Source organism: Penaeus japonicus, unplaced genomic scaffold, assembly GCF_977035675.1.
Source record: "Penaeus japonicus unplaced genomic scaffold, GWHDUDI00000001_assembly GWHDUDI00000021, whole genome shotgun sequence".
Classification (NCBI taxonomy): Eukaryota; Metazoa; Arthropoda; class Malacostraca; order Decapoda; family Penaeidae; genus Penaeus; species Penaeus japonicus.
The window spans coordinates 30,854,147-30,879,146 of record NW_028234423.1 but is presented as its reverse complement, the minus strand read 5'-3'; the positions used below and the strand labels follow the sequence as shown (position 1 = coordinate 30,879,146).

Genomic DNA, 25,000 nt, shown 5'->3' with positions numbered 1-25,000 from the left:
ATGTGTGTATATGTATATATGTAAATATAAAGATATGTGTGTGTGTTTAGACTGCTTAATATCATAAGAAGGAAATTCAGTTTTGAGGGACACATTACAAAAAGTGAAAGAAAAGGAAATTATCCACTATTAAAAATGGCGCTCAAGAGATGAAGGCCTAAAATACGTTTAGCAGACGTAAAAAAGGAACGGGACTGACAATGGCTGAAGTTCCCTGTTTAAGGAGCTTCTTGGCATCACAAGGATTCCAGAATAAGTCAGTATATTTGCCTCGGCCAGCCTCAAGTTTCAAGGAAGGTCTTATCGAGGTTGGCTCCTGGAGGAGGAGCCGTGTCGATGTTGATTCTACCCTCTGTGGTGTCATGTTCCTAGGACGTGGAAGGCAAGAAAGGCAAGGAAAGGTGTCAAGCAATATGGGTAGTAAGGACGTTGTTTGCAGTCATTCTTGACAGGGTTCAAGGCCTTGTGGCAAGCTTAAGTCAACAGTTGGAGAATGCAAAATCTTTTGAGTATTTGAAATACAGATTTATTTCTATATGAATTCATATATTAACAAAAGCATTGAAGATGCTCCCCCTTTCTCCTATACAACTTTTTCTATAAGACTTGCTCTCGTTACTTGTTCCAGGATGCTTCTCAAGACATAATGCACCAATAATTACCAAGTCTAGCTTAAAGGCAATCAGCTGGCATGCTGTTGATGTCATTATCCACAAGATTCAAAGAGAATTCTGAGTTCACCATCAGCTTGATATCTCAGCAAACCTGGTTCTCCCGGAAACATCTCATCAGATCCGACCAGAAGTTACGTGATTGCCGTACGACCAGGATATACCATCATTAGTAAGGTTTCTTAGAAAGCATTATGGAACTTACAGTGCCAGTGTGAGAAAGGACAGTCAAGCACAATGTATTTCATCTGGCGTGGCAGTATACCTGACGAGATGTTTTATGATTACGTAAAACTAAACTGCATTATCGTTGGCGAACTTTCTTGGAAAGTGTTACGTTAGCTGTAATGTCAGTTTGAGGAAGAGTTACATCATGAGGAACGAAAAGAGGATTACATATTCTGTTCTTCCGCCAGCTGCTGAGGAAAAAGTAAAAGCATGCTTCGCTTTGAAATCAATTGGGTCGAAGGCTTGACTATGCTATACAAATTTTATGATAAATACATAAATGAGGAGAATAGATACAAACAATATGTAATTGATTATTTATTCTTTAACCATAGAAAGGGCGGAGGGGAACTGGCAAATGAGTAGTATACAGATTAAAGACGAAAAGCGAGTATGAAAGATGACCAAATAAGATCTGGAGATTGTTAAATAAGAAATAAATATCACAGCGAAGAGCAAACTAAACGAAAGTGTGGAGGGCATATTCCGTCGCACACCTGATGAACAACAATAAAAAGGTACAAATGAGGCAATTGGCTCTGATTTGGTGCTAATTAAGTAACTCGTAAACTATGTTTTCGTTGTAGAACAAAAACGAATGGATGAAACAATACACGATAAAACTTTTTTTCTAAAAATACATATTCTTAAAAATAGTTCATCCCTCGAAGCACTGTAATTGTCAGATGAATTATATTGTTATGTTTTTACTGCGTATTTCTAGAATACACAGCAGGGCATTCATTCATTTTATAAAGCTGTAGTCTATTATCAAATAGCATTTACGTTGAGCAATCGTTGGCCATTTGAAATACAATTGTCTGTAGGCACTCTGAAAAATAAATAACATTTTTTTTCCCCCAGAGATTATGGATAACTGGAATAGGCGTCCAAGATGCTTTCTCGCTGTTTCTTTGGGTCACGTTCTAATGAATGAATGAATGAATGAGTTGATCTTGATAGAGCGACCAGCCTTGGAAATATCCCCCTGTCACGGGAGATTATAATTGTCTAGGCTTGGATTTTAAAGGCGATTTTCAAATCCTCCATAACACAAGTATGGCTGTCGCGAGCAGGGAAACCGCTGAACTGGCAAAAGAGAGAGAAAAAAAAAGGATAAATACAATAATGTAAAACTACTTAAAGATCACACGATTAAAGAGATCGCGAGAGTGATAGAGGAAGCACCAAGAAACGTGTCAAGTAAGTAAACGACGCACCGAAAAGGAGAGCAAAGACTGGATACGTAACGTAATCTTGATTTACGGCGACGTGTTGCGATCCACCTGCCACGGCTCATGACATCCGCGTTCGCTTTTCCTCTTCGTGTCTATCTTTATCTGGGGCTCTGTATTTGAGACACAAGAGACTTTGCTGCTGCTACCTTGTCTACTTTAGTGCCTGAAATTCATGAGAGTAAATGAAAACATGCAGAGAAACAATCAAAAATAATAACCGAATGAGTCAGAACTAGTGAATTACCTTCTTAAGTTGATTACCTGTGTTGACACTTTTGTGACCGAGCTACGGAGTCTCAGGCCAGCGTTCGTACCATCCATGCCTCTTGGAACCTCGTTTTTTCATACTTACGTAATCGATTCTATCTACTAGTGTTTTTATTTCGTCCTTAGGGAATGTAGTCTTTGATCTCCGGCCCCTTAGCGCCTCCGAAACGCCGCTCGTACCCCCAAGCTACCAATTAGATGACTCAACGGCAGCTCTCACGATCACGTACAAGTTCGGTCACGAGGCTGACTGCTTGCGGCTTCCCTAGTGAACATACCTCTACAACCTCTTTGTTTAAGAGATTACTGCTTGATGTATGGCTGAGACATACACATCCTCCTGTCATCCAAAAGGGGGATATATCATTCCCTGAAAATTTTCATCGCCCACAAGAGAAGCATACACAGTCAAATAAACCATAAGCTCTTGGCTATTATTTATGAAGTTTTCTAATTATCTTAGTGTACATAACACCGATAGATATTCAATCATAAGAAAATGAACATGACGGTAAAAGAAACACACTGGAATTCACGAAAACAAACTAATTTGTAAAGAAAGTAAAATGGCGGGAAATTGTAGTGTGTGTAGGCACTTGTTAGGCAGATGAATGGTTCGCGCAGGTGTGTTACGTAAACTGAATTATCCTTTAACATTGCGCAAATTATGAATGCACGTCCCACAGAGTGCAATGCAAATGAAATTGAGAATGTTCCCTGTATGGTAAAATTACACACCCACCCATATATACGCACGCCTCTATCTATCTTTCTTTCTCTTTCTATCTCTCTCTCTCACTCACTCTCTCCCTCTTATTCTCTCTGCCTCTCACTCCCTCACCCTCTTTCTTTCCCTCTCCCTCACCCTCTTTCTTTACCTCTCCCTCTCCCACTCCCTCTTACTTCCTCTCCCTCCCCTTTCTCTCTCTCTCTCTCCTCCCCCTCTCCTCCTTCCCATCTCAATCACTTTCTTTCTTTCCCTCTCTTCCTTCCCCCTCCCGTCTCCATCACCCTCTTTCTTTCCCTCTCTTCCTTCTCCTTCCCGTCTCAATCACCCTCTTTCTTTCCCTCTCTCCCTCCTCCCCCTCTCCTCCTTCCCGTCTCCATCACCCTCTTTCTTTCCCTCACTCTCTTTCTTTCCCTCCCTCTCTCCCTCACTCCTTCTCTCTCTCTCTCTCCACACATACACACAGCCCTCAGACACAAGTGCCTTGTCATCAAGTCCAAACTACACTAATTAATATTCTCTCTCGTAATATTCTGTCCATAAGTTTTCACACTTACTGTTATTATCATTGCTATTACGATTACAGTTATTATCCTACAATTATTTATCATTAACATAATTTCCAGAATCATTTTTATTACTGTTATCATCATTAGCAGTATTGTCACTGATATTAGTATTATCATCCATTCTTACTATTTGTGGTATTACTTCTATCAGTATTGTGATTATCATTATTATCTATAGTGTTATCATCATTGTTATAGATATTATTGCTGTTTTTTATCCACGTTATTATCATTATTATTACATAAGTGATATCATTATCATCCTCACATGCTATTATTTTTTTGAACTTGGCATAACCATTATTTTGATATCATAATCAATATCATTTTTATTTTGTTATGATCAATAGTATTATTCCTAATGCATGTACTCTCTCATATTATCTGGTCAACATCAGTAATATCAATATTACAATTCAGACTGATGTTTTGATAACATTAAATGAATTTATTACTGATGATTAGGCTATTCATAATTACAGAGAGAGTTATTCCCTCCTCATCTCTCTCTCTTTTGCTCTCTCTCTTGCTCTTTCTCTTGGTCGGTCTCTCTCCCTCTTACTCTCTCTCTCTTTCTCTCTCTCTCTCTCTCTCTCTCTCTCTCTCTCTCTCCTGCTATTTCTCTTAGTCGGTCTCTCTCTTTCTCTCCCCCCCCCCCCCTCTCTCTCTCTCTCTCTTTCTCTCTCTTGCTATCTCTCTTTTTCTCTGTCTCTTGTTCTCTCTTTTGCTTTCTCTCTCTCTCTCTCTCTCTCGTTCTCTCTCTTTCTTGTTTACTCTCTTGCTATCTCTTTCTCTCTCTTGTTTTCTCTCTTTCTCTCTCTCTTTCTTGTTCTCTCTCTCTCTCTCCCTCTCTTCCTCTCTCTCTCTCTCTCTCACTCTCACTCCCCCTCTCTCTCTTTCTTGTTCTCTCTCTCTCTTTCTCTCTCTCTTGCTATCTCTCTTTTTCTGTTTCTTGTTCTCTCTTTTGCCTTCTCTCTCTCTCTCGTTTTCTATCTTGCTCTCTCTCTCCCTCTCTTTCTTGTTCTCTCTCTCTCTCTCCCACTCTTTCTCTTTCCCTTTCTCTCTCTCTTTCTTGTTCTCTCTCTCTTCCTCTCTCTCTGACTGTCTCTCTCTCTCTCTCTCTCCCTCTCTCTCTGGCTGTCTCTCTCTCTCTCTCTCTCTCTCTGCTACGTGTGGGAGCTTTACTACCCACATATGTATCTCTGTGAAATAGAATAGAATAAAGAAAAAAGTGAATGCATAAAATTGCACATAAAAGACACTTGGAAAGGCGAAAACACATTTTTAAAACGTGAACATGTTTGTGTATATATAAAAGAACAAGAGATATTCACGGGAACTGGATAAAATACATAATGATAATAATTATATTAGATGTGTGAACATTTTAGATATAGAGCTATGCTATTCATACGTGTGTCAAATTTTCAAAATGTTTATGACTGTATGAATAAGATAAAATGTCATTTTTTTCTGTCAGTGTTCATATATATCAGTTGAATATGATTTAATTCCTTCTTTTGCTGTTAGAAATCATGATGATGATATTAAGAGTGAATTAATTATAAAAACAAATGTTGATAACAAGTAATGATAATAAAATGTATCATAATGATGATATCAATAGCAAATTACATTATGATATTGATGATTATAATGGTAAAGATGACAATATGAGGATAATAACGACAACGATAATAATTATTTATAATATTTACAATGATAATGAGGTTCAAGAATAGTAATAGTAATTATAATAATGATGATAAAGCAACAAGATAACTAATAATGGAGCAATTTAGAAACGCATTAGGTAATTAAAATTGTTTCTGATAAATTTAATGAGCATCCAGCAGGATATTTTTTTGATCAGCGCCCAATATTAATGAAAAAAATAAAATAAATAAAATAAAATAATTAAAATAAAATAAAATAAAATATAAACATTTTTTCCCCATTTTTCCGTCTCTATATCAATTGTTTTGCTTTATTAAACGTGTTTTTCTTCATTATTCATTTTTTATCATTTAAAAAAGACGTAATGAAAATTATCACCAATACTATCATCATCATTATACACAAAATTACAATTAATTCACATACAACCACACAGTAATTGATGGATTATGAAGAGAAATAATTTTGTATTGAAATGTTTCATTAAAACACAAATGACAAAATTGTCCTTATTCTCTTTTTTAATATACTTTCCTTGTCAATAGTTTATGTGATATCTTGAGAAAGATAGCTTATACTGCCTTGTAAATCATATTCGTGGCAATCATACACTGTTTTTATTTATTCTATTATTATTGCTTATCTATTTTATTACTATTATTATCATTATCATTTATGTATTTATTGTTTTCCACTGACCTTATTTTTCATTTGATGTACATTACACTGACCAGAAGTAAAAGTGGCTTTTTTTGCTACTTCACAGTTTTATTTTTTTCCATTTATTATTATTAATAATATTATTATTATCATTATCATTATCATTCTTATTATTATTATCATTCTTCTTATTATTATTATTATCATTTTTATTATCATTGTTAGTATCATTATTAGTATCATCATTATTATCATTATTATTATCATCATTATCATTATCATTATTATTATTTGAGCTAGAATGGCAGAGAATCAAAGGGCGTAGGAGTAAGGTTGTGTGACGTCATCAAGTGTGGAAATAAATGAGTCACGCTTAAAAAGAAGAAAAAAAGTAATAACAGGATTATGAAAGGATGTTAACTGCGGTAGTCGCATGTTAGATACTGAAATTAATATAGAGAATGATGAGGATTATTATCATTATTATCACCATTATCCTCATCACAATTATCTTTATCAGTATCATTATCGCATTAGTATTATCATCATTATGATATCATTATTAGTATTATTATCATCATTATCATTATGATATCATTAGTATTCTTATCATCATTATCATTATGATATAATTAGTATTATTATCATCATTAGCATTATGATATCATTATTATTACTATCATATTCACTATTATCATCACCATTACTATTACTGTTATTTTTTCTATTATCATAATTATCATCATTACAACAGAACTACAGTTGATTCACACATTCAACCGCAGTCAGTTTAAAGCTAATTGGATTGTGAAGATAAACTATTTCGTATTGAAGCATTTGTTAAATACACATTATAACCTAATCGGTATTCTATTATATTTATGTAGATATTACCTTAATGGCTTATTTGTATTATTAAATAGCAGCACACCCTTAATTACCCTATAATGTGGCGATAACAAGAAACTTCGAAAATTACCTTGTATGCACGAATTTGCATAATTACACACCCAATGAAAATATTCATGGATATGCAACGATATTGAATACATGACGAATTTCCGATCAACTAGTCATTCATTTCTCTCAGGATAACTCCAAGACTTTTCTATATTACCGCCTCCTCCCGTTAGACTTTGAAACTGTATCCGGAAGACACAATCGCAAATCTTAAGAATTCCGTCCCATTCCTCTTCAGGGGCGATCGTTGATGACTCATGACATCCTTAGCCATCAATCACTTATATGTCAGTTCGGGATGGACGCTGGTCTTCTAACTGTCTCCTCTAACATCTCGTAGTCTATTGTCAGAGATGTGCTAACGATGCTCACTTCCTTTGTTATGAAGGCAGCCTCTGATGCTGGGTTGAACGTCAGCTGTTGGAGAGGAAACCGAGCATCACAGGGCCGAGCGGAAGCTGCGTCGGGCCTCGGATCATTTCATTCATTCCCAAGGACACCAGCATTCCAACATGCGCATGCATCTGATACTATAGTTATCTTTTTTTCCTATCTTTTTACGTGCTAACATTTCTACATGCCAGTCTTGAACCTCTTCCTTCACTTGATCTGGCGACTGTAGGTGTTTTTTTTTTTTTTTTTTTTTTTTTTTTTTTTTGGCAGTGCACTGAGAGAGTCTTAATATCTTGCAATTAATTTGTTGTTAAGATCCTTAGTCGTCTTGTTTGCTATAAAGATGACATATCGGAGCTGAAGAGGGAAGACTCCTTCTGTTAATTTATGCAAATCAGATTTCATATCATCTATGAATATTATATCTTATCTTTGGCACTTGGTGTTTGGAAGAAGTCTCTCCTTGAAGGTAGATGATGAGTGATTAGACAAACATAAAATAAAATGCATTAATTTCGACTTGCATCGTTAGAGCATTCTCTGCATTGCAATGAAAGGTCCGTAATACTAATATTGATTTTATCACTGGAAGTTTCAAGTCAGTTTCATCCTTTGTTTTTTTGTAGCACTGCAATGCGAGAAAATCCATACGACAAATGCAAGGGTTTGCCCAGAAATCGGAACACCGGGCTATCGAGTGCTACACCTGTATGGCCTCGATTAAACACTTTCAAAAGCACTTCTTTGGTAGTTTATATAGAATATTTAATATGCATCATTTAAAAAAATAACGTAGCTGGAAAAGAGTATACTAACTTCATGAAGACATACAACGGAGATCAAAAACTATACCTTGACTCTCTCATTGTATCTTCTAACTTAAACCCATTACCTAACTTCCTAATGCTGATTGCCAAATTCAGTTCTAATGACAAACCCTATAGATTTATGACGTCATTGATAGCAATGGCAAACTGGGTCATACTTAGGACGTCCTTGATGAACCTCTCACACCAGCACGGAAGATACGTGTGAAAGGAGGCAACGGTTTTTATCAAGTTTCATGTTTACAATTGATATCGAAAGTCTTATCGAGGTCAAAGAAAATTGCTGTATCACATTTCCTATACTCACAAGAACATTTGTTGCCGGTCTTAATTTTTAAGACCCAAATTGGGAATGAGTCGACACGTGTTCTTACTCTAAGTGTAATAATGTGGTGAAGATGACCAACTTGTTTCTAACACGTGAGCTTTAGACCATGTGTATCCAATAGAAGAACATGTTATACTGATCTCAAGGAAGTCATGAATTGCTTACATCACACCATGTCTAAGTGACAACGTCTACCTGCTGACCACTCCGACACAGAGGATTCTTGGTGAAAGTAGATGTATGATTCTATTCTTGGTCTTCAGCCGCATTCTTGGTGAAAGTAGATGTATGATTCTATTCTTGGTCTTCAGCCGCATTCTTGGTGAAAGTATGATTCTATGCTTGGTCTTCAGTCGCATTCTTGGTGAAAGTATGATTCTCTACTTGGTCTTCAGTCGCATTATTGGTGAAAGTATGATTCTCTACTTGGTCTTCAGTCGCATTCTTGGTGAAAGTAGATGTATGATTCTATACTTGGTCTTCAGTCGCATTCTTGGTGAAAGTATGATTCTATACTTGGTCTTCAGTCGCATTCTTGGTGAAAGTAGATGTATGATTCTATACTTGGTCTTCAGTCGCATTCTTGGTGAAAGTATGATTCTCTACTTGGTCTTCAGTCGCATTCTTGGTGAAAGTAGATGTATGATTCTATGCTTGGTCTTCAGTCGCATTCTTGGTAAAAGTATGATTCTATACTTGGTCTTCAGTCGCATTCTTGGTGAAAGTATGATTCTCTACTTGGTCTTCAGTCGCATTCTTGGTGAAAGTAGATGTATGATTCTCTACTTGGTCTTCAGTCGCATTCTTGGTGAAAGTAGATGTATGATTCTATGCTTGGTCTTCAGTCGCATTCTTGGTGAAAGTATGATTCTATACTTGGTCTTCAGTCGCATTATTGGTGAAAGTATGATTCATTACTTGGTCTTCAGTCTCATTCTTGGTGAAAGTAGATGTATGATTCTATGCTTGGTCTTCAGTCGCATTCTTGGTGAAAGTAGATGTATGATTCTATGCTTGGTCTTCAGTCGCATTCTTGGTGAAAGTATGATTCTATACTTGGTCTTCAGCCGCATTCTTGATGAAAGTATGATTCTATAGTTGGTCTTCAGCCGCATTATTGGTAAAAGTAGATGTATGATTCTCTACTTGGTCTTCAGTCTCATTATTGGTGAAACTATGATTCTATACTTGGTCTTCAGTCGCATTCTTGGTGAAAGTAGATGTATGATTCTATTCTTGGTCTTCAGCCTCATTCTTGGTGAAAGTAGATTTATGATTCTCTACTTGGTCTTCAGTCGCATTATTGGTGAAATTATGATTCTATACTTGGTCTTCAGTCGCATTCTTGGTGAAAGTAGATGTATGATTCTATACTTGGTCTTCAGCCGCATTCTTGGTGAAAGTAGATGCATGATTCTATACTTGGTCTTCAGTCGCATTCTTGGTGAAAGTATGATTCTATAGTTGGTCTTCAGCCGCATTCTTGGTGAAAGTAGATGTTTGATTCTCTACTTGGTCTTCAGTCGCATTCTTGGTGAAAGTATGATTCTATACTTGGTCTTCAGTCGCATTCTTGGTGAAAGTAGATGTATGATTCTATATTTTTGTTCAGCCGCATTCTTGGTGAAAGTATGATTCTATAGTTGGTCTTCAGCCGCATTCTTGGTGAAAGTAGATGTTTGATTCTCTACTTGGTCTTCAGTCGCATTCTTGGTGAAAGTATGATTCTATACTTGGTCTTCAGTCGCATTCTTGGTGAAAGTAGATGTATGATTCTATACTTGGTCTTCAGTCGCATTCTTGGTGAAAGTAGATGTAATGATTCTATATTTTTGTTCAGCCGCATTCTTGGTGAAAGTAGATGTTTGATTCTATACTTGGTCTTCAGTCGCATTCTTGGTGAAAGTAGATGTATGATTCTCTACTTGGTCTTCAGTCGCATTCTTGGTGAAAGTATGATTCTATACTTGGTCTTCAGTCGCATTCTTGGTGAAAGTAGATGTATGATTCTATACTTGGTCTTCAGCCTCATTCTTGGCGAAAGTAGATGTATGATTCTCTACTTGGTCTTCAGTCGCATTTATTGGTGAAAGTATGATTCTCTACTTGGTCTTCAGTCGCATTCTTGGTGAAAGTAGATGTATGATTCTATACTTGGTCTTCAGCCGCATTCTTGGTGAAAGTAGATGCATGATTCTATACTTGGTCTTCAGTCGCATTCTTGGAGAAAGTATGATTCTATACTTGGTCTTCAGTCGCATTCTTGGTGAAAGTATGATTCTATACTTGGTCTTCAGCCGCATTCTTGGTGAAAGTAGATGTATGATTCTATACTTGGTCTTCAGTCGCATTCTTGGTGAAAGTAGATGTATGATTCTATATTTTTGTTCAGCCGCATTCTTGGTGAAAGTAGATGTATGATTCTATACTTGGTCTTCAGCCGCATTCTTGGTGAAAGTAGATGTATGATTCTCTACTTGGTCTTCAGTCGCATTCTTGGTGAAAGTATGATTCTATACTTGGTCTTCAGCCGCATTCTTGGTGAAAGTAGATGTATGATTCTATTCTTGGTCTTCAGCCGCATTCTTGATGAAAGTAGATGTATGATTCTATGCTTGGTCTTCAGTCGCATTCTTGGTGAAAGTAGATGTATGATTCTATGCTTCGTCTTCAGTCGCATTCTTGGTAAAAGTATGATTCTATACTTGGTCTTCAGTCGCATTCTTGGTAAAAGTATGATTCTATACTTGGTCTTCAGTTACATTCTTGGTGAAAGTATGATTCTCTACTTGGTCTTCAGTCGCATTCTTGGTGAAAGTAAGTGTATGATTCTATACTTAGTTTTCAGCCGCATTCTTGGTGAAAGTATGATTCTATACTTGGTCTTCAGCCGCATTCTTGATGAAAGTATGATTCTATAGTTGGTCTTCAGCCGCATTATTGGTAAAAGTAGATGTATGATTCTCTACTTGGTCTTCAGTCTCATTATTGGTGAAACTATGATTCTATACTTGGTCTTCAGTCGCATTCTTGGTGAAAGTAGATGTATGATTCTATTCTTGGTCTTCAGCCTCATTCTTGGTGAAAGTAGATTTATGATTCTCTACTTGGTCTTCAGTCGCATTATTGGTGAAAGTATGATTCTATACTTGGTCTTCAGCCGCATTCTTGGTGAAAGTATGATTCTCTACTTGGTCTTCAGTCGCATTCTTGGTGAAAGTAAATGTATGATTCTCTACTTGGTCTTCAGTCGCATTATTGGTGAAAGTAGATGTATGATTCTCTACTTGGTCTTTAGTCGCATTCTTGGTGAAAGTAGATGTATGATTCTATTCTTGGTCTTCAGCCTCATTCTTGGTGAAAGTAGATTTATGATTCTCTACTTGGTCTTCAGTCACATTATTGGTGAAAGTATGATTCTATACTTGGTCTTCAGTCGCATTCTTGGTGAAAGTAAATGTATGTTCTCTACTTGGTCTTCAGTTGCATTCTTGGTGAAAGTAAATGTATGATTCTCTACTTGGTCTTCAGCCGCATTCTTGGTGAAAGTAAATGTATGATTGTCTACTTGGTCTTCAGTTGCATTATTGGTGAAACTATGATCCTCTACTTGGTCTTCAGTCGCATTATTGGTGAAAGTAGATGTATGATTCTCTACTTGGTCTTCAGTCACATTCTTGGTGAAAGTAGATGTATGATTCTCTACTTGGTCTTCAGTCGCATTATTGGTGAAAGTATGATTCTATACTTGGTCTTCAGTCGCATTCTTGGTGAAAGTAAATGTATGATTCTCTACTTGGTCTTCAGTCGCATTATTGGTGAAAGTAAATGTATGATTCTCTACTTGGTCTTCAGTCGCATTATTGGTGAAACTATGATTCTCTACTTGGTCTTCAGTCGCATTATTGGTGAAACTATGATTCTCTACTTGGTCTTCAGTCGCATTATTGGTGAAAGTAAATGTATGATTCTCTACTTGGTCTTCAGTCGCATTCTTGGTGAAAGTAAATGTATGATTCTCTACTTGGTCTTCAGTCGCATTCTTGGTGAAAGTAAATGTATGATTCTCTACTTGGTCTTCAGTCGCATTCTTGGTGAAAGTAAATGTATGATTCTCTACTTGGTCTTCAGTCGCATTATTGGTGAAACTATGATTCTCTACTTGGTCTTCAGTCGCATTATTGGTGAAAGTAGATGTATGATTCTCTATTTGGTCTTCAGTCGCATTCTTGGTGAAAGTAAATGTATGATTCTCTACTTGGTCTTCAGTCGCATTCTTGGTGAAAGTAAATGTATGATTCTCTACTTGGTCTTCAGTCGCATTATTGGTGAAAGTAGATGTATGATTCTATACTTGGTCTTCAGTCGCATTGACATTCATGGGAACGAGCTTGGTACCCGATTAGCAGAGCCTGAGAGGAAGCATCCCTTGATGTAACAGGTCACCAAGTTTGGGCTCTCAAGAGGGACCGCTGCAGGACTAGCCACAAAGTATGAACAGCTGATACTCTTTAGGATGGTTCAGAGACATGCTGAAGTCTGAAGTCGTCCTTCACAGGATATGATGTGGTGACCATTGTGCAAAGGGAGTCTAAGACTCAGGACTACCTATGGTGAGCGATGTTGTGACCATAGTTACGCACGAGATGTCCCCTTCTCCACTACCTCCAGGAGTGAGAGTAAAAGCGCTCCCTTATTTATGGATCATAAAAGAAAAAAGAGTAAGAGATTGAATAACTGCACGACGCAAGAGAGGAGTTTGACGCGTTTCGAATCGTGTCTTCATCAGAAATATATTCGGAACGTATCATTCACACCTTTTAATTAACATCTGTCGCAAGGAACTCATTCAAGGACCACCGACCACCAACATCGCGCCGGTGATACCTGTATGTTGTTGCTTAATTCATGAAGGTTTCGGCGCCTTGTTGAAATCTGGCCTCCTCGGGAAGTTCACCTTTGCAATTTTTTTTATTGGAATCATCAAAGATTACGGGCGAAAATATCTGTATGCTTAATGTGTCTTGTTTCTTGCAGTTCCAATGACATATCAATCTGCTAAACTAAAAAAAAGAAAGAAAAAAAAAAAAAAACATTTTACTTCCGCAAAACCATTTCCATAAACAAACATACACACACGGACACACACATACAATACACTCACAAACTCACTCACACAAACACCTACACACACACAAACATGTATACAAATATACATTTATATAATCGTGGTAGTATCTTCTATAAGCGCATATCAATCCAAACGCGTCCAAGTTCTATAAAAAAAAAATCCTTTTTTAATTTTTTCTTATATATCACTCACACTTTTTTTTCTTTATCTTATCAGCTCCCACTATTTCTTGCTGCTGTGCGAGGCAATAAATCACCTTGGTACGTTACCCAATCGATATGTGCGTGAGATTAGCACATTTTTTTCCTTTTTTTTAACATGAACTTCCGTACAAACATCCGCAGGTGTATCTTCCACTTGAACACTTGCTCCGCATTTGCAGTGTCGACAGACAGACTTATAGAAAGAGATGGGTAGATAGGTGGACAAAGAAAGAAAGAGAGGGAAAGGGGGTGATAGAGGGAGAGAGAGTTTAAGAGCGAGGATGTGAGAATGAGAGGGAGATGAGAAAGAGAGAAAGAGAATGTGAGAGAGAAAAATAAAGAAAGAGAGAGAGAGAGAGATGAGAAAGAGGGTGTGAGAAAGAAAAAGAAAGAGAGAGAGAGAGGAAAAGACAATGAGAAAGAGAGAGAGAGACATGCAAGGATGTGAGAATGAGAGAGAGAAAGAGGATGTGATAGAGAAAAAAATAAAAGAGAGAGAGGGGGGGGGGGAGCCAATGAGAGAGAGAGAGAGAGAAAGAAAGAAAGACATGCAAATATTAATGGAATGAAATGGTAGACAGACTTCTTAAGATCGACTAGATATAGAAAGTACACATAAACACCACAAAATCACACAAGTACAACGAAGCTGAGGTTATGGGATGGAATCTTTCTTCTATGGTTTTAGCTTATCTCAACATATATTTCCTCTCTCTCAAGATATATTTTACAATTCAATTATACAATATGCTTTATGCAATATAAAACAGAGATCATGGCTGATTACACATATATGGTATCCTCAGTGTCATTACAGACAAAAAGGGAGATTTGTTGACTTCAACGAGAAAATTTAAGGATGCAGTGTCTTTTTTTAACAACAGAAGTATCAATATCAGAGATCGTGCAAAGCTCCCTGCAATGCGTTTGATGTTTCATGGACTTGTTCAAGTTATTTCCTTTCGAAACCAGTACCTAAACCAGATATTATTGGTTTTCATCCTTGGTGTTCCTTGCCTGTTACCCATGTTTTTTTTTTTTTTTTTTTTTTTTTTTTTACAAAAATGTATAATGCATTTATATACAGTATACAGAGAACAAAGGATTAATCTATTCTGACAAAAAACATATGTGTAACTTTTCAATTCACACTTACCGGGTCTCAGTTTATTGCATTTCAGTTGAATTTACTATACATCGAACTTCAGTCCAATAAACCCATTAAGATCAGGCAAACGAAAACAAAAATGACATCTTGTTATGGTAATCGGACATGGCATGTAATAAATGACACCAGGTGGTTATCTCCCTGCTCACCAAGTTGTGTGGAGAATAGATATCCTACCTAGGTATGGAGTTCAGGATTGTAGAGATATGAATGATATATATTATTTTAATCATGCTTTTGAAAAAATACTCTTTCACCCAAGATCCGGAAAGAGTGAGAGAGAGAGAGAGAAAGAGAGAGAGAGAGAGAGACAGACAGAGAGATACAGAGAGAGAGACAGAGAGATACAAAGAGAAAGAGAGGCAGAGAGAGAGAAAGAGAGAGAGAGAGAGAGAGAGATACAAAGAGAGAAGTAGACAAACAATGGGAAATAAAGAAGTACAGAGAGAGATCTAGAAACGGAGACAAAAATTGAAGGAGGAAGAAACGGTTATATTTCTTTTGAGATCAGGATTTTCTTTTTTTTCTAAATTCGTTAAACATTTATAAGAACAAATACCATATGATTTTAAGAATTTTCTTTGTCATTTTGATAAGCAAAGAATCAGTGTGAAAGCCAACGAGGCCAACGAAAACTAAATATATTATATCATACTATATTATATTATATAACATATAAATGCACTTGTTATTAGTTTACTTGACGTTTCGGACACGTCTTTAGGGTAATGAGGTTTTAGAGAATATTATGCCTCTAGGGAAGACGCCGTGAAACAATTCTATTAATAGGCTAAAAATAGTACTAATGAAAAATAATGCCGTCATTTGTTTAAACAAAATATCAACGCGTTCAGTTTGGCTGCCGAGAGCATTATCGTTTCTGTAGACGCTGATTGGCTAGTGAGTGCGCTGCCAGGCGTAGGGCGAATTATGGGAAAAACTGTCTAAAATCTCACTTCACACGTCACGCTCTCGAAACAACAATGGAAAAATCCACATGCTCGTGTAGTGCAATACCGCGTAAGAGGTATTATCGAGAGACTTGATGGATTAACATTTGATGGCCATGTTTCACAATGACGTTTCCTATATTTGTTTAAAAAAAAGATACATATTGAGAAATGATAGATTTCACAATATACAGTATTTATTTAAATACGTTTTTTTCTTAAAAATGGTAAACGAATTAAATAAAAAGTTCTGATCAAGGAAAAGGGACCACTTATCTTATCCCACCGTTTTCTTCTCTTCCAAATTTCGTTCTCTCTCATTTTCTCTATCTAAACACGTTTCATTATATTTCTATATTACTTTCTCTCTCTACAATTCTTTCATTCTACTTCAATATCTTTCTCTGTGTCTCTACATCCCTCGTTCGTATACGCATATCTACATGTTCATTATATCTCTGCATCTCTCTGCATTACACATATTGCTTTAAGCCTCAACACATCTCATTGTATTTGTATTATTGAGTTGTCCGCTGTACATTTGCAACTCTGCATCTCTTCAGACTCCACTGTATCCTTGTATTATTTGATTGTATATCTGCATAGTTCATTTACTCTAAGTCATTTTCTGAGCAAACGTTTTTATTGTATTTCTTTGCATCTTCCGCAGTGCCTATGTATCTCTACAGTTTTTATTTTACCCCTGCATCATTATGTGTCATTACTTTATCATTTCATGATAACTCTGCATTTCTACATCCTCCTTTGTACCCCTGTATTTCGCAGTATCATTACCTATTTCATAATATCTCTGCATTCCTCTATTCAATTCTCTCTCTCTCTCACACACACACACACGATCATATAATGCCCAGATTCTATATAATCAAAGAATGTCATATCTTTTACACTATAATAAATGAAAACTGAAAAAAGATGTATATTTTCCATCCAGTCTACGGACGAGCAGAGACCTAACACCACTCTTTAAGCGCTATGTCCGATTACAATAACGAGATATGAATTTTGTTTCATGTCAGTCTTAAAGTGGTTTATATATTGCACGTTTTATAAAGCTTTGATTTGTGTCTTCGTGGCACTAATAGTTATCAAAGGCATATTACATGCCCAGCTCTAAATCATACTTTATTTTATAGAACATTAGCATAATCCAAAGAACGGACTGAGACACCATGAGTTTGAATGGGAAAGTTTGCGCATATTTTCATCTAAATGTTTTTTTTTTTTTTTTTTTTTTTTTAATTCCTTTTTTTGCGGCCGTTCTCATGGACTGTTTATTTGTTCTATATATATACATAAGAACGCTGAAACACTGAACGTCCCTTCTGGCCGTTCAAAAAGTCTGAACGCGTTAGGTTTTTTTAGATCTTACTAAAGCCGGTTTAAATATCTGATGGTATTTAATGCTAATATGAGTATAAAGTTTCTTCTCATCAATCCATACAAAGGAGAAACAAAAGGAAATGCGGGCTAACAAGGAGAAATGAATGAGCAGAAAAATTGTAATAAAAATGTCGAAATCGAAAATTCACTTATCATTTTCTGTTGATATTATTGTTACTCAAGTACTGTAATTTCTGTGTACACAGATGTATTATTGGATATGTTCATCTGTTACTAGTAGTTTCTATGTATGTGTGCACGCGCTCACACACACACACACACACACACACTCAAATCTCTTTTCACTGTTCCTACTTGTATCTATCTGTTTCTATCTTACCCACCACTAATGCTCACCCTTTGTCATGCCCCACAACAGTAGCTCCCCATCCACCATCCATCAAAAATCATAAATCAGCTGGCGTCTGTAACCCATCGTAACCCATCATCAAGGAACGAAAATAGCTCTCCGTCTATCACCTGTGCGGAAATGACACCTGGAAGTGCCAGCATAGAGTACAATGTATGTATGTGTATATGTGTCTACGCATACATAGAACATGGGAGCATAAAGAGGTAATGACAGCTGGATTGTCCATAATGGATTGCGCTACTAATTCATCTTTCAAGAGTGGAGAAAAATTGTTCATTGACAATTGGGTGAAATTTTCATAGGGGTGTGAACAAGAATCGCCTAACTTATTACCTGCATATTTAGTCAATTCTGCAACACTAGTACCGATTCAATTGAGTACATTCAATGTACCATGACGGGAAATCACTAATTTCAGTGTGATGTATTTAGAAAGGGACACTGTGCCGAGTCCACACTGGTACAGATCAACTGAACGTTATATTCTTTCAACTACCTTTAATCTTGTTTTAATAACTTTCAGTATGTTATAACGCGCCCAATTATTTATTTACACGATGAGATCAGTAATTACTTCATATTCAATAAAATCATTCTTTTGCAGCAGTGTTTGATCTTCTCTGAGGAAGGATTCTCATAATTAAGCCTTTGTTGCAAGAGATTTGTGCAACAGCAAGTCCAAGGGAGAGTGAGGAGAGGAAACGGAAAAGAGAGAGGGAAAGAGAAGAGGAAGAAGGAAGGGAGAGCGAGAGATGGAGGAGGAAGACGACGACGTGTAGGCGTAAGAGAGGAGGATGAGGAGGAGGAGGAGGAGGAGGAGGAGGAGGAGGAGGTTGAGGATGAGGAGAAGAAGAAGAAGAAGAGGAGGAAGAGGAGGAGGAAAAGGAGGAGGAGGATGAGGATAAGAAGAAGAGGAGGAGGAAAAGGAGGAAGAGGAGGAGGAAAAGGAGAAGGAGGGGGAAAAGGAGAAGGAAGAGGAAAAGGAGGAAAATGAGGAGGAGGAAGAAGAAAGGAGGAAGAAGGAAGGAAGAAGAAGGAAGGAAGAAGAAAGGAGGAAGAAGAAAGGAAGGAAGAAGGAAGGAAGGAAGAAGGAAGGAAGGAAGAAGGAAGGAAGGAAGGAAGGAAGGAAGAAGGAAGGAAGGAAGAAGGAAGGAAGGAAGGAAGGAAGAAGGAAGGAAGAAGGAAGGAAGGAAGGAAGAAGGAAGGAAGGAAGGAAGGAAAGGAAGAAAGGAAGAAAGGAAGAGGAAGAGGAAGAGGAAGAGGAAGAAGAACAAGAAGAACAAGAAGAACAAGAAGAACAAGAAGAAGAAGAAGAAGAAGAAGAAGAACAAGAGAAAGAGGAAGGACGAGGAGGAGGGGGAGGAGGACGACGACGAGGAGGAGGAGGTGGTGGAGGAGGGAGACAAAAGTACGAGTAAGAGTGAGAGTGTGTGTGTTTGCATGTGTAAATATTAGAGAAGTAAGAGTATGTGTCCTTGATTGCATGCAGATATGCTTATTCATTCATTCTTAATATCTGCAATAATTATGGTCTTGGTCCTAGATATTAAGAGACCCAAGAGAAAAAAAAGCCCACAAATCATATCATATCTGCGTATCTCCATCTTTATGATTCTGATTCAGTATCATGCTACAGAACATCACTGCCATCATTAGGCATATGAAACCATCAGAAAGGTAGAAAAAAAAGCTCTTTGTGGAAATAACTTAACGTATTATCTTCCCATCTGTACAGTATTATACATTTTGCAACATGAAAATTCTTCATAAAAAAAAAAATAAATAAAAATTCTTTACAGGCTAGCATTTCTGAAAAATCTTGGGCAATGGTTTCCCTTTCATTTTGAAATATAAGCCTTTTGGTACTAAATATTTTCTATATGTTCACACAAGGAGACAAGAGCAGACATTTAGGCGCCAATTTTTGTCTTTGTGGTAATAAACTGGTCTCCCATATCTGCGTTGAAACCCTCGGCATGCTTCATACCAGGAGCCTGAAATAGGAGAAAATTAGTCAGCACATAATTACAATGACTATGAATATTTAACAAAATAAACTGACTAGTTCTGCCTGATCCTAGATACTGATGATCAACTATGACTGAAAGCTTCTATAATGTCTCAAAGGATTTTCCTGTTCCCTCTCCACTTCTGAGATTCTGAAACCATCCCCCCTAAATGCTGGCTATTATCTAATAGCCTCTACATGAACTCATTTTCTGAAAAAAAAAAAGCTCTACTTTAAATGATTTATAAACACTTAATTTCAATTTTGTTAGTATTACTGTATAGATTTGCTCTTCAAATGTATTGGTTGTTGGTTTTTTATATTTTTAGTTCTTTTGTCTTTTGTTTTCTTGTATATACATCAAGAAGCCGAGGTTACTTCTGTATTAACTTTGCATAACTTTCCACTAATCTGCACACAACCTATTTTGATCATTATCCTTCCTTCCATATACTGAAAGCCATCCTCTATGTATATACCAACTACAAAAATAAAAATGCAAATACTACTAAACACACAACCAGTGACTTTAATGATAAAGTACAATTAAAGGTATTCCATAAGCAAAAGCCATCTAAACACTACAAAAAAAAAAGGCTAAGTGATGCTCACACTCCACCAGGCATCCTTGAATTTCTTGTATTCATCGGCATCCAGAATCAGTTCGGGCACGCTAAAGTCTGGCACATTCATCCAGTTCAGGATCCTGTTCTTCCCTTTGGTGTACCTGTTGAGCAGAACAACTATTTATCAGCGCTTAGAAAAGATATCCCTCATTAAATATAAAACTTCAGTCGACAATTACTGGCATGAGTGATGGTTTCCACAAAACGAGAAAGGACGCAAGTTCCTGCTTTGCACTCACTGCATGCGCTTCTGGCACCATTCCCACTCATCTGGCTGCCTCCAGTCAGCCAGCTTGGGGTCATTTTTGTCGAAGTCGAAGGGGATGCGCTCAATGTCCTCCACCACCACCTCAGTGTCTCCTTCCTCTGACCAGTCGTAGATCAGGACTTCAGCATGGTTACTGCAAGACATTTCATTGATAAAAATAAAGAGTTCTTCCTATCTGTTGAAATTAAGTATAACAACAACTTGTAATGCATACTTGATTCACAATGGGCCTAAGCTTAGTCATCTGAAAACTGTGTCTATACAAATGGAGCTCCAATGAGTATATACATACATAACAATTTAAAACATGTGTTTAGAGGGAGAAATCATGACATGATAGGACCTTATCCAGCAGGAGCATGATATTAAAACGACTGAAAATTTTAAACTAAGCATCTAGCTCTTAATTGCTCATAACAAGAGCCTTATCAAGAGCCCAAATCCCTTCCTGTGTCAACATCACATGAGTGAATCTTGTAAGTCTCTATACAAAGGTGACCCTCAATCCATCAACAACCAATTTTACGGTGCACTCCAGCAGACCACACACCTGATCTCCCTAAGGTACTGCTGTTTGTAGACCATCTCCATGTGTGCCAAAAACTCTGGGGTCAAGGCAGGGGAGTTGATCTCGTGAGGAAGGTTGCGGGCCTTGATTCGCTGCTGGACGACGGACACGGGCATGTCCAGGTAGATGACCAGGTGGGGGCGCATCAGCTCAGGCACTGTCACTTTCTTACACTCATAATACAAGTTCCTTGCTGCATAGGGAGATAATGAGAAAATTCCAAAAATTAAAGTAAATATTACTTCTTTTTTTCTATCACAGATTTTTATACATTTTTACAGTAAATCAATTTAATAAAGATTTGCATACAGTACTAGAACACAGGTATATCCAAAACAAAATCAATGTAACAGCAATCATACAAGCAGCCTCTCAAGGACTTGTAACTAGATACCTCAATTACGAAATAAGGTATAGGTGCTCATAAGAGATTTTATTCAAGGAGCTCTTGTCCTTTCAAACTCACCTGCTTTGCTCATGTACCCGAACTTTGCCATCGTCTCCACAAAGACCATGTCGCTGTACACACTGCGCTCCATCACAACACCCTGGCCTATGAGGAGTTTATCTTAGTATTACTTTCACCTGAAGATGATCATATTTGTGCTAAATATTTCACTCTTATTGCTGTCACATAACTTAAATTAAATAGGAACATTTCTTGATATCTAAATAATACAATTCTTTAACCTATATTATGACTTTCCTTTCTAGAAAATGGCATTTACACCACCAAATTCAACACAATCTCAAACCCTTGTTTACAGATTACACTCTTCTGATTCTCTTGCATACCTAACCAGAATCCACTGACACAGCATTTGCTTCTCAAAAGGAGGGGCAAACTCATACAAATGCCTACCTGTGCTCAATACATGAGCAAGGGCATCAATATACTGCGTCAGTCTGAGTCGGAACATCTCGAACTGGAAGGACGCAGCATTGGGGTGGGTTGGATTTTGAAGGAAGTTCTTTTCATCGAAACTCTTAGCAGCCTCTGGCATCTGGGGATCAAGCTGGCGCATGTCGTAGCCATAGGAGTTGACGTAGACCATGTCCATGGTGGCCCCTGGGACAAAGTGCATGTCCAGTTCCTCTGCCACTTCCTGTTTAGGAAAAAAAACAGGTGTTTGTGAATCCTCATTCTTGTGTGGAGGGAGGGTGGCAGCACTGCCTCTTCACTTCCAACAGTATTATGGGAGAGAGAAAATAACAATAATGCAAAGCCAGCTTAAACAGTATTGCACATACCTTTGCAAACTTAGTTTTTCCCGCAGCAATTGGCCCATCGACCACAATTATCTTGGAATTCTCGTCAAAGCGATGAGTGGTCTTGTCCATGAGGGCCGCGATGAGGCCATACTGGGAGTCCTGGTAGGGGAATGGAGCAGGACGCTTGTAGTTCTTGTCACGCAGTGCCTTGCTCACGATGGTGGCCACCTGAAAGACAGCATTATTACTTAATCAGTGCTGCTTTGAATCCTGTGTATGGCATGTATTGCAGTCCCTTCTTAGCTTCCCATTAGGAGATCACACTCACTGACCTTACTCTTAGATTGGTTCAGGAGACTAGTAGCAATATTGCACAGGAAAGATAGCAAAGGAGCAATGTATGTCTTGACTATATACACATATTTTCCATTCTACCTTTTGATGTTTTTACAATTTGTTCAGCATTAAAAAAGAGAGAGAGAGAGAGACAGAGTGTGTGTGTGTGTGTGTGTGTGTGTGTGTGTGTGTGTGTGTGTGTGTGTGTGTGTGTGTGTGTGTGTGTGTGTGTGTGTGTGTGTGTGTGTGTGTGTGTGTGTGTGTGTGTGTGTGTGTGTGTGTACGTGTGTACGTGTGTACGTGTGTACGTGTGCATGCGTGTTCCTGTGTTCATACATGAGATGTGTTGTGTTGTATACATGCAAAATATATTAAATTAAGCAAAAATTACTAATGAGTAGAGATCTCACCTGCGGCTGGAGCACGGATGCAGAGGGGAGCAGCCGCCTTCCGGCCAGCCCTGTTAAGGACGACACTCCCTTTCTTACCACCGACAGTGCCATCTGTGGGTTGGTGGAAAACAATGAAATGTTTTCAAACATTATTCTTTTATAGAATTATATATACCATTTTTTTTTTTTCATTATAGAAGAAAAAGAAGATGAAGAATGATAATAATGATAACAATAATGGTACTGATAATAATAGTGATGATGATGATGATGATAACAACAATAGTAACAATAACAGTAATAATAACAGTAATAGTAATAATAATAATAATAATAATAATAATAATAATAATAATAATAATAATAATAATAATAATAATAATTGTGATAATGATGATGATAATAATTATCATTATTATTACTATTATTATCATAACAATCATGGTAAAAACCAACAAATATATTAGTGTTTATGGGGCATTTATGGGGTTCAAGTCCAGTCTCTACTGCCATTTTCTGATAAAGGGCCAAAGGCAAGTAAGTCGTAGCAATTGCTTTCAACAATGTGGGTGTATCAGCATGGTTGTCTAACATTTCGCACCACAAGGTTTTCACTCAAATTTGAGATATTCGTCAAATATGCTGTGCTATCTTCAACTCCGTTCTACAGCTTTTACATTATTCATTAAGTTCTCTCAAACATAACATAGAAAGGTGAACCAATTCTTATACACAATATGAGCCAAAGGATTATCCTATCATTGCAAGAACTTTGGAATAATGTGTTCCTGGTGCATGAGAATAGGACAGATGACGTCATGCACCAGCTTGCTCTTGCTGTTCAGGTCCATAATGGTGCATGATTATTGTGATTTTTGTAGCAGTTATTATGAAGTGTATATGTAGTGATAAAATATTCCTTTGGGTCATATTTTGCAGTTGAACTATTAGTAAATAAAATAAATGAAAAACAGTCAAACTCTGGATAACATATCTTGATCACGCATTTCAAAAAGGAGTCAAAATGTGGCAGTGTGGATGCATTTGCCGTAAGAAATCTATGAATCTATCAGTATTTTGATAAATGTTCAATGTACACACTATGGCAAAAGCCAGCAAACCTTATAGAGCTTGGACTGGTTCCTTCATGATAATAGAGGGAAGTCGACAACTACCGTTTTACCTTAGTATATACCAGAATGGAAAGTACGGCACTTTTAATAGATTTTGGCTGTCCTGCCACCGTCCCCCCAAAATACTATGGTGTCAAGCGTGCAATGGTTAACAAGTGTACATTTCTTAAAACTCTTAACCCATTAGCAGCAGATGGCATGATTTGCTGCAGAGGCAGAGTCGGTCATAGACGCGGATGGCATCTTGCCAGACATGTAAAATAGCCATCCTACTGCACAGACCTTTTTTTAACCCACTCTGGACGGGTGGTACAGTACTGTACCGCTCATTCAAAAGCCCAGTGGCCGGGCGGCACAGTATTGTGCCAGCTATTCAATTGATTTAGGCCTAATAATTCGAACACCCCGGCATTGTGACATTCAAGGCTAGAATTCCCCCGTCGTGGATGGGTTAATACCGCGACCAATGGGTTAACCCAATGACAACGGGGTGTCACACCCATGTGACACTGCAAAGTGCCTGATGACGGGGTGACACACCAGTGTGACGTCCCTGAGGTGATATTACTTGGGCCCGGTGTAGGGGGTTGCCAGTTCTCACCAGGCCCGTCGCCAGCGTGCTAATAAATATCTGCATTACAATTCTTCAGAAGAACATTGTTAATGTCATGAGCACTTTATTA

At 37.5% G+C, this 25,000-nt stretch overlaps 1 protein-coding gene across 1 annotated transcript in view; it reads right to left on the bottom strand.

Annotated features, from left to right (window-relative positions):
- Window positions 1–19,467: 19,467 nt before the first annotated feature.
- ND-42 (NADH dehydrogenase (ubiquinone) subunit ND-42) overlaps window positions 19,468–25,000 on the bottom strand; it is a 6,498-nt gene continuing 965 nt past the window's right edge. The window contains exons 2-9 of the mRNA XM_086548983.1: window positions 23,203–23,295; window positions 22,496–22,684; window positions 22,107–22,350; window positions 21,711–21,797; window positions 21,227–21,437; window positions 20,648–20,809; window positions 20,395–20,509; window positions 19,468–19,768 (exon numbers count right to left, since the gene is read on the bottom strand). Coding sequence (XP_086405109.1) covers window positions 19,685–19,768; window positions 20,395–20,509; window positions 20,648–20,809; window positions 21,227–21,437; window positions 21,711–21,797; window positions 22,107–22,350; window positions 22,496–22,684; window positions 23,203–23,295 — 1,185 coding nt within the window. The 3' untranslated portion in view covers window positions 19,468–19,684. The remainder of the gene's footprint in view (window positions 19,769–20,394; window positions 20,510–20,647; window positions 20,810–21,226; window positions 21,438–21,710; window positions 21,798–22,106; window positions 22,351–22,495; window positions 22,685–23,202; window positions 23,296–25,000) is intronic.